This window comes from Lactuca saligna, chromosome 5 (genome assembly GCF_052625555.1).
Source record: "Lactuca saligna cultivar CGN05327 chromosome 5, ASM5262555v1, whole genome shotgun sequence".
NCBI classification, from domain to species: Eukaryota; Viridiplantae; Streptophyta; class Magnoliopsida; order Asterales; family Asteraceae; genus Lactuca; species Lactuca saligna.
The window spans coordinates 132,977,706-132,993,037 of NC_136421.1; the positions used below are offsets into that span (position 1 = coordinate 132,977,706).

Here is a 15,332-nt window from a genome sequence, read left to right on the forward strand (position 1 = left end):
TAATATGGTTATTTATAAATAAATAAATAAATAAATAAAAAAAAAAGAACCAAAATATCAAAATTTCACAAATAATCGCTATAATCTTCAATCTTCTAAATGTAAAAATTCCATTACATTAATGGACAAAGGTCCTATAATTTCATAACAAAAAATTATTTGGTCCCTTAGCCCTTAAAATTTACTTTTAACCATTAAAGTTTTTTAAATAATCAATTTATCTTTAAACTAAATCAGAATTTGTAAAAAAAATAATATATAAGTACAATTTCTATAACCTATTAGCATTATCTTATTTCATTTTGTATTTTGTATTTTGTATTTTATACAACAATTAGTAAGATCTTCAAGTTACTTTGAGAGATTAATTAGCTGCTAATTGTGAAAAAAAAAAAAAAAAAAAAAAAAAAAAAAAAAAAAAAAAAAAAAAAAAAAAATCTCGGTTTTGGTAGCACAATATTGTAATCTCGTTTTCATATCCTCTCGGTTTTGGTAGCACACCGATGGTGGAAACCCCAATATCACGTTCTTTGCGTGATTGATAATATTTGTCACATTAACGATTTCTATTCAATTTTCGTTATTTCCATTTTGTTGTTTGTTTATTCGGGTTCATAAACATATTACGTAAAATCATGACATGTTCTAGTAAAGAATAATGAATCTACGTTCACTTTTGTTCTGCTCCACGAAGCTTAGTTTGACTTTATTTTTTCCCGTTATAACCAAATATTAAATGTCCATCTCCTATTTTCTATGTCATAGTGACATGGTCAAACACATGTCCAAAGAAACAAGGTTTCTATGAAATCTTGGGTATCCCATAAACCATGCAAATATTTTTGGAGCATCACAAACTTATATTTTGTTGTTGTTTCCTCATATACATTCCAAACCTTTGAGGCATTTTAGGATCCCCTTCAAACCTTAGAAATCAAATTTCATCTTTTAAACAAGGTATATAAACCCTCATCTTCTTTCTCCTTAATACCCTTTTTTTTTATCTCGATCATTAATAAAAATCATAACTACTGATTTTGAGATACCCAAGATCAAGACCAGGATTCTTCTTTGAAGTAAGTTTTTTATAAAATTGGTATTTAGTTTGAAATTAATAGCCTAATTAAAATTATGATCACCTTATTTGTAATTGATAAAACTGGTATTTGGCATGAAATTCATAGCCCAAATTCTCGGTTAGTAACAAACATATACGTTTTTCTATCTTTTTTATAATTAAAGGTTTGATTTTTATTTGACAACAAAATATTATTGTGTTTTACTAGGTATCTAAACCATGAAAGTATCATAATCAAGTTTACATTTTATACTAGTTGGCTACAAAATTTTGCAAGAGAATTTGGTTCTTGAAAACGCACAATATTTCTAATATATATAAGTGGCGCCCATTTGTCTTAACCAGTAATTTTGGTCGCAATTTCTCTATATATTGTCAATGATAAGCTCATGTATTGCGCTACAATTGCAGGTTCTATAAACTAAAAGCTCATGATTTGAATATTATTAATAAAATGGCATCAAAAGCACTCACTAAGGAGAAGAAAGTAACATCTTCCTCGCAACAAACGGGTAAACCTACAATCGTGCCACAAAAGAATACCACAAACCTTTCCTCAACAAAGAACACAACCCTATCAACATCAAATGAAACCAAAAAGACTCGACCAAGCCCCGTTTCATCCTCTATTCCAATAACCAAAAAACAACATGTGCCCGATAAAACCAATCCCCGAAGATCGATAGACAAATCTCCATCCCCTTCTTTACGCAGTCCATCTCCGATCACCAGAGGTAGGCTGCGTAGTCCTTCTCCGGCGACCAGAGATAGACTGCATAGTCCATCTCCAGCGAGCAGAGATGGTCTGCGTAGACCATCTCCGACAATGAGAGATAGACTTCGCAGTCCTTCTCCGGTGACTAGAGATAGACTGCGTAGTCCATCTCCGACAATGAGAGATAGAAGCCCTAAAATGTCATCTTTATTATCAAAAACACCTCCTTTATCCAAACGTAAAGACACCCCAAAATCTCCGCCACTTCCGAAACCACAAAAACCAAAAAGCCCTAGTATCGAAAGTACTATGAAGCAAACTAAGCCAACAATAAAGCTTGCTCCAAAATCAAAGCCAAGCGAATTTGATCTTAAAAGACAAAAAGATCAAAACACCATGAATCTTGAGCAAGATTTTGAAAAGATCCAACATGGAGATGAAAGTGATTTCAGCCATGAAATGGAGTCGGAAGATGGTGGATACACCACACACTCTGAGCGGTCTCCGATGGCTTTGGAAGACGATCATGAAATGCCTCCATCACGCAATGGATCTGACACGGGTTCACAATGTAAAGAATCCTTTGAAGAACAAGAAACTGAAGATCTTCAATATAATTTAGAATTAGAATCAGAACAAGAATCAGAGCAGAAGCTAGAAAAAGAGCATAAAGTAGAGCCCGAAATGGAGCATGAGCCCGAGCCCATATTAGATCCAAGCCCCAAAATGGAGCACACAGAGCCAACACTGGAACCAGAATCAGAACCACAAGTACTAGACCTTAAGCCGGAGCCAAATTTGGAACCAGAACCAAACTTGGAACCAGAATCAAGTCCGAAGCCTGAAATGGAGCATAAACCAGAACCAAAGTTGGAGCCAGAAGCAAATCCGGAGCACAATGAGGAGGACAAGCTAGAGACGAAAGATGGAGAAGAAATGGACACTAAAAACATGGAAGAGGAGAAGATGGTATTGGAAGAGAACGTAAAGGTAGAAGGTGGCGGAAATGAGGTGAAAGGCGGAGATAAGGCAGCGGATGTAGTAATAGTGAAAAGCACAGAATTGAAGGATAGTGCAGTTTATAATAACGTGATAGAGGAGACTGTAAGTAAGCTTCGTGAAAAAAAGATAAATAAAGTAAGCGCATTGGTTGGTGCATTTGAAACAGTTATTTCTTTGCAATCGGAGCAACCACCAGGGTGATCTCTGTCGGATTATTACTTTTTTTTTTTTATGGGTTTTAGAATACAAAGACTAGTGACAATTGTTCATTTGTGTTTTGTATTTGTATCATGATTAAGATAATTGTATACAAGTAAATTTAGCTCGTACAAGGTGATTTGTGTACATGGAACGAAATATGACGACGTTGATAATATTATTGTCAACAAACTTCATCATTAGGCCCCACCTCAAATCAAGGATGTATTCACTATTCCACTTACAAAATGATACATCCAATGATGGGGTACTATTTCCCTATCTTAATCCGAACCGTATTGGAACTGCCGATTCTGGAACTTAAACTTCCTTAAACGACTCCAGTTCCGGTTCCTAAAATTATGTAACCGCGTTAAGCGGTTCCGGTTCCAGTTTTCATTTTTTCGGAATCGCTACACACTTGGTACCCGGCGGAACAAATATATATATATATATATATATATATATATATATATATATATATATATATATATATATATATATATATATATATATATAAAACAAATGTTGAAAATAAGTAAATCATTCTCAGCCAATCATTTATTTTTTCCTGTAAAACGCTCAAACATATCGTACTGACACCGACAGAGGATGAGTACTATTCATATATAAATATAAATATAAATGTATTCATAGATGAATACACCACCTCCCTCCGCCACCAACCACCACCGCCACTATCACCACCTCTACAACCAACCACCAACAGCAACTGCGACCACCCACTGTCATCATATTCCTGTATGAATAATCATTTCCGTTATACTTATTCATATATGAATATACATATTCATATATAAATACACTTATTCATTCATATATATATATATATATATATATATATATATATATATATATATATATATATATATATATATATATATATATATATATATATATGATTTGTTTTGTCGGGCCGGTACACTGAAGCGCTTAAGTGGTCGATTCAAAATGAATGACCCAGATTCATTCCCTCGTTTTCAACATTTTTTTTTTTCTCAATTAACCTCTTCATATATATATATATATATATATATATATATATATATATATATATATATATATATATATATATATATATATATATATATATATATATATATTCATTCTCTCGTTTTCGACCTTTATTTCTCAATTGAACAACTTATTCTCTTAGTGATTCTCATAGCATACGATAGATGTACAATAATTAGTTTGAATAGAATAACCTAAGCCTATATATATATATATATATATATATATATATATATATATATATATATATATATATATATATATATATATATATATATATATATATATATATATAGGCTTAGGTTATTCTATTCAAACTAATTATTGTACATCTATCGTATGCTATGAGAATCACTAAGAGAATAAGTTGTTTAACAATGCGAATACGTTCAACTTTACAAGAATATCGTTATTTTCATGCATTCTCGTTAATTTTTTTTTTTTTGTTCTCACACATCGTTTTTCACTCATTTTCATTCTGACAGAATACGACCCAATAAAACATTTTTATTCTGACAGAAAGGAGAATAATAATAATAAGTGTATAATAACGTTATAGACGATTTAATTAGTGAGAATGTGTGTTAATGACAATAGTTATGTAAGATTGAACGTATTTATATTATCAAACAATATATTTTCTTTATCATTCTTATAGCATACGATAGATGAACAATAATTAGTTTGAATACTTAAACCTCTCTCTCTCTCTCTCCATATATATATATAGTATGAATATTTTCGTGTTATTTAGACAAGTTTATAATATAATGGTTTGATTTTATCCATCTTTGGTCCGAACTGATTCGATTTGGGTCACGCTAAATTGTGATTTTATTGATAAAAGTTAACAAAAATTGATGTAACCAGATTACCCGCTCTTTGAACCGGAATTACCGATTCTGGGTTCTAGGACTGGTTCCAAAAATTTTAGAATTGCCTAGACCGGGTCCGGTTCCAGTTATAAATGTTTAGAAACCATAGATTCTAGTTTCGGTTCTGGTTCTCGCCAAATGAGATAGGTATCCGCCTGTACTCATCCATGCTATAGAATTACTCGTATTATTATGAGAAAATTGCAAACTAATCATGTGGTTTGCAATTTCTTTTGGATTTGGTTGTAATAATGTAAGCAGTAAGATTAACAAATCATCAACTACTTAATTATAAATAGACATTTAAAAAATATTTTTATCAATATTGTATTTTTAAAATATTACTAAAGGTCAATTACATAAATGCTCCATATGGTTAATATGCACGGTTGGTTTGTGACTTATTTTTTTTTTTAACTCAGACGGTCCTTATAAATTGGTTTTTTTCGTGTTTAGTCATTATCACACATGAAATTACATTTCTACTTTTATTGATTTATTTATTTATTTATTGCTTTTTGATTATTCATAATAAAAAACTAAAACGGGTCCCACCCATTTACCCCATTCTACCTAATACATCTTGTGCATTTTTTTTCTCTTGATTTATTCCCCTTTCTCTAATTTTAGTTGTCGAAGATCCCCACCCCGATAACCACTTTCTTCTCATTTTATCTGATCGTTGATTGCCGCATCTAAACCACCATCATCTTCTTCGTTTATGCCCTCAAGACCTTCCTATGACCATTTTCCATTCATCGCCACTACAACACGTCGTTACATCCGCCGCCACCTCGACATCGTCCATTGTCACCGACACCTGCAAAACAAATAAAAAATATTGTCAGAAAACTCTGCCACCTGCAAATTCGGTAGTTTATGTAAATAAATCAAATTCCAAACAATTTAGGGAAACATGTTTAAAATCGAATTTGTTGATGATTCAAGGTGTTCTCCATTACATGTTTAGTGGGAGAGCATAATGGCCGGAGAATCATAGTTTTTCCATCGGTAACCTTCACGCCTATTGAGTTTTCATCGATGTTGAGTTTTAGATCGAGTTACTGAATATAAGTAGTGGCTATAAAAAAATTAGGATAGGGTGTAAGGGGAAAGAGAATGGCAAAACGACGTGGCAGAGAGGCAGTCTCCAATGGTGAAATATTAGGTTGTTGGTGGTGAAATATCAGGTCACCAAAATCTGTAATGTAAAAGGTGTAACATCCTAAAAATACCGGCCAAAAATTTCATTTTTAAATACGTCATTATAAAACCAACAGTGTAATAAAATATTTCTAATATCATGTCATGTCAAAACCAAAGTAGAAATAATCAAACATGTTATCATAAAATAATATCAGAGTGTAATCCCAAAGATCTCATGTGCGGAAAACCATAGTGTGATACGCTGCGATTAAGCCGACTCCTTTCCTCTAAACACGAAGTACCTGAAACCAAAACTGAAAACCGTAAGCACGAAGCTTAATGAGTTCCGTAGAGCATACCACACACCACACATACACATATACTAGTAACAGATCACATCGGCCATGCACACAAAGAACCAGCAAGAATGACATGGGCTACCCCACATGGACTTTACCTAGGACTGCCATGGGCTACCCCACATGGTCTTACATCCAATGACATGGGCTACCCCACATGGTCTTTACTTGGAATGCCATGGGCTACCCCACATGGTCTTACACCCAAGGCCATGGGCTACCCCACATGGTCTTTACTTGGACTGTCATGGGCTACCCCACATGGTCTTACACCCAAGGCCACGAGCTCCCCCCGGGGTCTTCATGCAAAACATACGATCACAATGCATATCAAAACACAGAATGGCTAACACATATATCATAATGAAATAATGGGTCGGCATTGGTGCCTTAGACCTATAGGTATGGTGAGAAGAATCACATGGCACTGTTGAAGTTCCGCAGATAAAACTCCAGCTACTAGATGACAGATTCCCAAACTGTCAACACCAAAATAACACCCAATTAATAATTGGGTCCCAACACATAATCATAAATACTTACTTGGATAATTACTACATTACCCCAATGTTGGGTTTATGCAAGCCCAAGGCCCAAAGTCCACTAGGAAATCAAAGCCTAACATATGGCCTAATTTTCCAAATTGGGCCCAGGCCTATACATGGTCTTATTCTAAGGCCCAACATCATATAATCATTAAGGCCCAAACTATGGCCCCATCTATGACCCAATTTTCCAAATTACGCCCAAGCCCCTTACATGGGCCTTACCCTAGGCCCATTAAATTACTCTAGACCATTTACTTGATCTTGGATAGCCCATTTAATAACCCAATCATCAAGGCCCAATAGAAAGGCCCAACAATAAACCCAAGTAAAATTAGGGTTTCACATAAAATGATGATTAGGGTTAAGTTTCCTACTTAACCCATTAAGGACATAATCCTTTAAGGACTTAATCCATTAAGTCTAATATTGCTTAGATTAATTTCCGCCAATGATTATTATTTAATATTCCAAGTTATTAATAAGTCTCGAGTGTGTCCCAAACAATTCCCACAATTAAGGTTTTATGCCCTTAGGGTTTTCCAACCCAATACTAGCCCATTAATGCCTTGGTTGGGCTTTTAGGTCACTTTGGGCCTTATTTAGCCCATTAGGGTCTATTTCGGTCAATTAGGATCCATTAGACCCATTAGGGTTTCCTTAAACCCATTGATCACATGTTTGGGCTTTTATATCCATTAAGCATCATTGGACCCATTAGGGTTTCAAGGCCCATTACGGTTTTAGTCCCTTGTCCAAACATCCCCAGACTAGCAATCCCAACACAACTAAGCATACCGCCACTCGACACGGCGGCCGGTGGCAGTAGGAGGCGGGAACCACCACCCTAAGGTGGTGGTTTTCAATTTCTTTTCATTATACTTTGGCTAATTACACTTTACAATGCCTTAACCAAAAATAAACACACACTAAATACATTAAAAACACACAATGGTGGTTCATGGCGGTAGCCACCATCCTATGGTGGTGGTGATGCCATTTCCGAGAACTTCAACTACACACACACACCAATAGTAGAAAAAAAAAACACAGCCACATACACATGCTCTGGTTGCAAAAGGACCCAACCACCTTCTTGGTGGCGTATGGTGGTCGGTAGCTAAGCAGAAAATATCGGCGATTTCCAGGTGATTTCCAGGTGGGATATCGGTTATCGGTACTTTTCAAAATAGCGGTGTCAAATATCGGTCCAAAATATCGGACCGCAAATATCGGTGATATTTACCGATATTTCCAGGCGATTTCCAGGTGGGATATTGGTTAAGTATTTTTACTTTCTTTTTTTTTCGTGTTAAGTCATGACCTTAAGTCTTATGGACTTAACTTAACTGAACCTGCTATTATGTTAAGTACTTAATTATTAGTTTTGGGTCATAGACTCATGTTTTAAATATTAACCGATCTTATTGTTCTGTTAATTGTTACATACTTAAGTGTTAACTTGCTAGTTTCTATAGGTTTGATCATGTTGTTCTGCTATGCACATAATTCGTAAATGATGATGATGATATTAGAGTTGATGTGGATGATCTAGATAAAATAATTGGATGCCTTGGTTGATGTGGACTTGGAGGAAGATTTCATGGCTTACGTAAGATTATGTTTCAAACATTGACAGTTTTGAATTTTGACTTTTTATATTACTTTTATATATGTTTTATGTTCATATATATATATATATATATATATATATATATATATATATATATATATATATATATATATATATATATATATAAATTATGCATGATATAAAAATCCCGATATCCCACCACGATAACCTATATCCCAAATATCGGCCGTTGACCGATATTTGATTTTGGACCGCTATAACTGCCTAGGCCGGCAACGAAAGTTTGGTGACGACAGCCACCACCTCACGGTGGTGGCGGTGGTTTCTCACAGTTTCCCGTCAAGTAGCAACTGCAACACACACGAGCATTCAACCCACGACCGGGAACGAACCGACTTCAATGGGAACAACAACATCAACGTCATCGGGCGGTGATGGAGAGCGACAGTGTATCGACGGGTAAGCAGCAACTAATATGAGCACAGCATCCTTCGTCGGTAGTGAGACGACAACGATATCCTCACGAAGGTTTTATGGCTCCTACGCGGTGGCTGGTGATATGAGAACGAGAGAACTCATTGATGGCGGAGAAGCGGCGGTATAAGGCTCCGTTAACATCTTTAAGGTTTGGTCTCGGAGGCCCAAGACGTCAGGCAGCAGCGTTGTAGCGGTATACGGTGGATGACAACCTCAACGGAGGTGGTGGTGCGACGCTGTAAGTCGGAGAAGGGTGAGATCGGCGGCTGGAGAACCCCGACGATGGCGATTGCAACATAAGGGGCTTAGGGTTAGGGCTTGACGGGTAACGAAGCTATATACCCCGTCCCCCACCAAATATTTGCCATAACGACCATTTCGGCCCCTCCTCCATGAAATCCTTTCAAAAGAAGTCTATAAGTTACCATTTAAACCCTACCCTTTCAGTTCCTTTACAAATTAAGTCCATATTTACTAAAACAACCATCCCCCTTGAGAATCTTTGCAAAACTATTCTAGGGTTTACCTTTTTGACCCCAAACTCCATAATTCTTTACAATATAAATCCAGAATTTACATTTTATCCCTTGGTTCCATAATTCCTTTCATATTGAATCCTAATTGTTACTAAGCAGCCCATGTTTATAATATTACTTACCAATTAAGTCTGGATTTTTCACTTTAACCCTCAACTTCTAAATTACGCCAATTAACTCCTCAAAACCGACACCCTGAATATATAATTGTTTATTTTAGGGCTACCATTCGTTCATTAATTAACTTATTTATTTAATAATTAAACAGGTGTTACAACTCTCCCCTACTTAAATTAGATTTCGTCCCCGAAATCATTCCTTACCATTCATTACACACCAAACCACTTCTAGTAACACGGTCACCATCCTGGGCACACCCTAGCCCTCCTAGGGTAGCTGTGACCAATCTTCACAAAAGCCCTAAATCCGCAGGTGAATGACTTCCTCGCAACAAGATAACATCTACTTAGTCTGCAATATGTTGTCTCGAGATGGTCCGAACCCCTGGCAGACCATTCGTACTGAATCATTATCATTGAATCCAGTCTGTTTATCCCTCAACAGGCTACTCAACTTCTGATAGCTCGAGGTTCCCACTATAAAACAGGGTCACAGACCCAATTATCCTTGCAGACCACTAATACTTGGCCAAGGCTCAGATACTCCCAATGTGAGTGACTTGTCACTCCCCAAATCATCTAGCCATTTTGTCCATACTCGCAACCTGAAACACAAATGCTAACATTGCCCAATGTTGAAGCTGCTTGAACACTGAACTGACTGAAGCAGTATGTTGCTACATAGCTACCTCCCAAAATCTATCGAGACCTTCCTGGTCTCAATTCATCCATCAGTCATCTAAATTTACCGGGTTCCAGCCCGGTCGCCGAGCTAAAAGGGATCCCACATGGTCATCTCCCACGACTTCTGAACAAAATCCTTCTCGGGAACTAGTTCCCACTAGTTATCATGCCACTATGGCTCTAACAACCTCCCGATCCAACCGATCGGGTCCATACGTTGAATTCTGAAAACACCAAATCCGAGGCTAAAATTGATTGCTATGTGACCAATGATAGCCTTATATCACAATGACCTTAAGCAGTCCATTGCTTCCCTGATCTCATATCTGTAGTGACGTCCCTACCATCTCATTACTGGCTTAACCAGATCTAATCCATTTGGGTAAGTCTGAAATCCAATCCATGGATTTCCATATCCTCGCTGCTGCACCCGAACTGGTGTGTACTATTGCTACTTTCACGTCCTAACAACACACTCATGCTACCGACCAACCTAGTGAATGCTACGACTACACCCACATACTTACAACACTATATCACTATCTGGCTACTAGTGAATGCTACGGCTACACCCGCAGACTTACAACACTCTAATACTATCTGAATGCTTGTGAACGCTACAGCTACACCTGCAGACTTACAACACTTCCCATGCTAACTGACCACTAGTGAATGCTACGGCTACCCCCATAGTCTTACAACACTTTCAATACTAACTGACCACTAGTGAATGCTACGGCTACCCCCTTAGTCTTACAACACTTTCCAAACTATCTGACTGCTAGTGAATGCTACGGCTACCCCCGTAGTCTTACAACACTTTCCATATTGGGTCGAACACGCACTCAACCTAACACACAACTAAACTTGAATCGTAACCGGAAATCTAACCTGGTTCCCGAAACCTGCTATCACGCGACCCCATTGTATCAGTAGCGTACCCATGCCCGTGATCAAAGCGTCACAGTAAACCACGAAATCATCTACACCTTCTGTCCGGGTGAGAATCGGTGCCTCACACAACCACTGTCTGAGAATCTCGAAGGCTGCCTGCTGCTCAGGCCCCCAACGAAAGGCCACCGATTTCTTGGTCAGTCGGGTCAAAGGAACCGCAATCTCGGAGAAGTCCCATGTAAATCTCCGGTAGTAACCTGCTAGACCCAGGAAGCCCCGAATCTTGGTTGGAGACCTCAGAATCTCCCGCTACCTCAAGGCCTCTATCTTGGTCGGATCAAACAGAATACCCTTCTGGTTGACAAAGTGCTCAAGAGATTACACCTCGCACAATCAGAACTCACAATTGGAGAACTTTATAAAAAGTCTCTCCCCTACTTAGATTCGGCTAAGTCTTCACATTACATGAGAATTGAAGGATTCCCAATCCTCCTCGCTTTATAATATCACATTGATGACAACTTGTGCCTGCCAATGCTAGCGTTTAATCACCGATTAAACCTTGAGATCTCACATCCTCGGAAATATCGATGAGTACTCTTGAAATCTGATCCAGTTTGACACCTCGATCCATCTAACATGTTGTTAATTGACCGTCTCAATCTTCACTCTGGCTGACGAATCCTCGTTCCCACTTCCAATCTTGCAGTACCACTGAACTCTACCCGAACACAGCCCATGAGAAAGGACAATACTCTTGATCATGCGATGACCAAATACTTATGCATTTAACACCCACGACTGACACTACCCTTTTCATGCCACCAGCTCTGTCCTAGCAATGGTAGTGCCTTGAACACCAAATTTCATCCATAGACAATTACCGACCATACCTGAACAATGATAGAACCCCTGAACGCTGACTTCACTGGAGAACTATCACTCCAACCCGGACCGAGTATCCTCTAGATAATACTCCTGCATAAATCCCGACAAAGATTCGAAATGATAATGGTACGCACGGAACCCACTCTACATAATGCGTATTTCTGTGGGTCCATCAAGGACCTTTCGACATGCAGGATGGCATATACGATCCGTGATAACCAAACACTAGCAGAAAACCAACCCAATATCTGACATATCCAACTCACTCATAACTCCAACGCGATACGTATCCCCAACATCCATCTAGTAGAAATAAAAGATGGCATACCCGCAACATTTGGAGGAATCCTAGTTACCTCCAGCTGACATGACCAACCCCACTACCCTGTAGTAGCCCAAACCCTTGGAGTGACAAACTCCCTTGTGCACTGTCATGTACGTGTTGCACTGACTCTGGCCCTGCTGGGCCTTTACTCGATGATCAGAAGTCATGGGTCTCTTCCTGGGACCCTCTACTATACCCACCTAGCACAACCCTCTCTTTCCAGAGTGCTCCAAATCGATCTCGCATATGTAACTTCTTGGGAATCATATCCTTCAGGGTCTGACACCCTGCCACACTCACTAACTGACTTGCCAATGGCTAAGTTGCAACAACTGGAACATCCTCTGTCCCCAAACTAATTCACAAACTCTTCCCTGAAGCTTCTCAGATTCTCCAAGACTCTCACTGGTTCGAGTATGAATCATATGCTTTCAATAGTACGGGCCCAATACTACCTTCCACACCTATCCATACTTTCCTTAGCAATCCTCCCGGATCCTTCGAGTCACTTCGTCAACTGGTACACCCAAGTCTCACTGAGCCTCACTACTAACCCACTAAAACATATCCTAGGCTTTCCTAGGTTCCCGATGTAGCACCTAGTTCCTGGTACATAAAATTTATCTAAGTATTTTGAAATTTTAGCCTTGGACTCAGTGAGTTGTAGGCCCGACTCACCAAGTAGAGACGGGATATGGAACATATTTAAGTTGGCGACTCGGCGAGTCCATATCCTGGACTCGGCAAGTCCCCGCTATCTAGTAAAACCCTAATTCCAAGGGTTTGCACCCTATTTAAACCAACCTTATGCGCCCCAAGCTCGCCCCCTTCACCCTCAGAGCTCCCTATATCATCCAACCCTTTTTCCTTGTGAGATTGAAGTACTTTGGTGTGTTTTCTTGAAGATTTTGAGAGAAAAGGAGAGTAGATCAAGAAGAGAAGAAGGAGGTCAGACATCCTTGTGTTATTTCAATGTTTTCCTTGAGGTATAACTCAGTTCCCCTATGTTGTCATGATTCTATTCCTTTGTAGCTCCATTAAAGTCCTTCTTAAGCCATTTCGAAGCTTCTTTTCGAGTTATAATTTGTAATAAGTTGATTAACCTTTAGATATAGGCATGATTGAGCTCCAGGAGCTCGGATCCACTGCCTTTATGAAGCCATATTGCATGAAAGCCTTAGATCTACTCTTTTAGTGCATTTTGAGTCCTAAAAGCTTCATTGGTGTTTCTTTACATGTAAAGTTGGAAACTTTACATGTTAATCGAGTCCTAGGAACCCAGATCTATGTATGGCATGAGCTGGATTCAAGCAAAATCGAGTATATAGTATTTGCATGAGAAAGACTCGGCGATTCGAGTCGCGAGTCCTCGAGTTTTCCTCTTTTCGTGTTGCTGGGTGGAGTAGTGAGTCATGGGGTGTGACTTAGTGGGTCGGAAGCCAGACTCACTCATGAAGGAACTCGGCGAGTCAATGCCCTGACTCGGCGAGTTCAAGGCAATCTTCTTGCCTCAAGAACAGACTCGGTGAGTTGTTCATTCAACTCGGTGAGTCTCAGCATAGATTGTTCTTCGGATGAAGATGAACTCGACGAGTTGTTCATACAACTCGGTGAGTCGGATGAAGGACTATTGGACATCGGTTTAGAAGGAAAACTCATCGAGTCAATGCCTAACTTGACGAGTAGAGACGGGATTATGGACAATCAAATGGATAGGGACTCGACGAGTTGGCGAGCCAACTCGGCGAGTCGGGTCAACTGGAAGTTGACTTTGACTTGGACTTTGACTTGGTCAAGGGTAAAAGGGTCATTTTACCCTAAGTACATCTAGCAGTGTTTGACTGAGTGTTTTGTAGGAATTATAGACGGAGGATTTCCGGGGCAGCAGCAGAAGAAGACAGTCAGTTCCCACGTAGATCAACAACTACTTTGAGGTGAGTTACCTTCCAGTAGCGGTGGGTCTAAGGCCACAATGCCGGCCCACCAGTAGGAGACGTATGATAGATGATTGTCTTTGTGATATCATCTAGGTTTGCTACTACCTAATATGTTATATGCTAGCATGATATGTTGTATATGATAGTAGTAGAGTTCGGTTGTTAGGACTGAAGGGTAGTAAGACACCCCAGATACGTCTGACAGTATGTGATGATATGTTTGCATGTTGGCTTGTTATGTTATATGCGATAGAGGTAGTAGGAGGGGACCAGTCCCCAAGTTCGGTTGTTACGACCGAAGGGTAGTTCAGCCAACCCAGATATGTCTGATAATATGTTATATTATGATATATGTGATAGTAGCAGTAGGGGTGAAATAATCTCCGAGGATTGGTCATTAGGGCCGATGGGTAGTCAGCACCCCAGAATGGCTTGACATGGGTAGTCAGCACCCCAGAACGGCTTGACACGGGTAGGTCAGCACCCCAGAATGGTCGTACCGGGTAAGTCGGGCACCCCATAATTGCCCGACAGTATGTATGATATGTGATTGTATGGTATGTGGTGTGATGGGGGAACTCACTAAGCTTCATGCTTACAGTTTTCAGTTTTGGTTTCAGGTACCTCTTCTTCGAAGGGGAAGGAGCTGGCGCGGTAGCAACACATCACATACACGCTTTGTATTCCGCACTATGAGATCTTCCTGGGGATTTGTACTATGACATTATTATATTTTTATAAACTGTTTTCCAGACACGCGGCATCTTTTATGAAATGATATGATCGGTGAATGTTTTAATTCTAATGTTTTGCTAAGTATATGTTTTAAAAATGAAATTTTTGGCTTGTATTTTTGGGACGTTACAAGTTGATATAAGAGCCCTGGTTTGAGGGATTCGGACACACTTTCGGGGGTGTCTGAACT

The 15,332-nt window shown here is 38.8% G+C and overlaps 1 protein-coding gene across 1 annotated transcript; it reads left to right on the forward strand.

Moving 5' to 3' along the window:
* Window positions 1–1,499: 1,499 nt before the first annotated feature.
* Window positions 1,500–3,021, forward strand: LOC144998376 (uncharacterized). Its single transcript, XM_078958154.1, has one exon. The coding sequence runs from the start codon at window positions 1,533–1,535 to the stop codon at window positions 2,994–2,996; it is 1,464 nt and encodes a 487-aa protein (XP_078814280.1). The 5' UTR covers window positions 1,500–1,532; the 3' UTR covers window positions 2,997–3,021.
* Window positions 3,022–15,332: the final 12,311 nt, after the last annotated feature.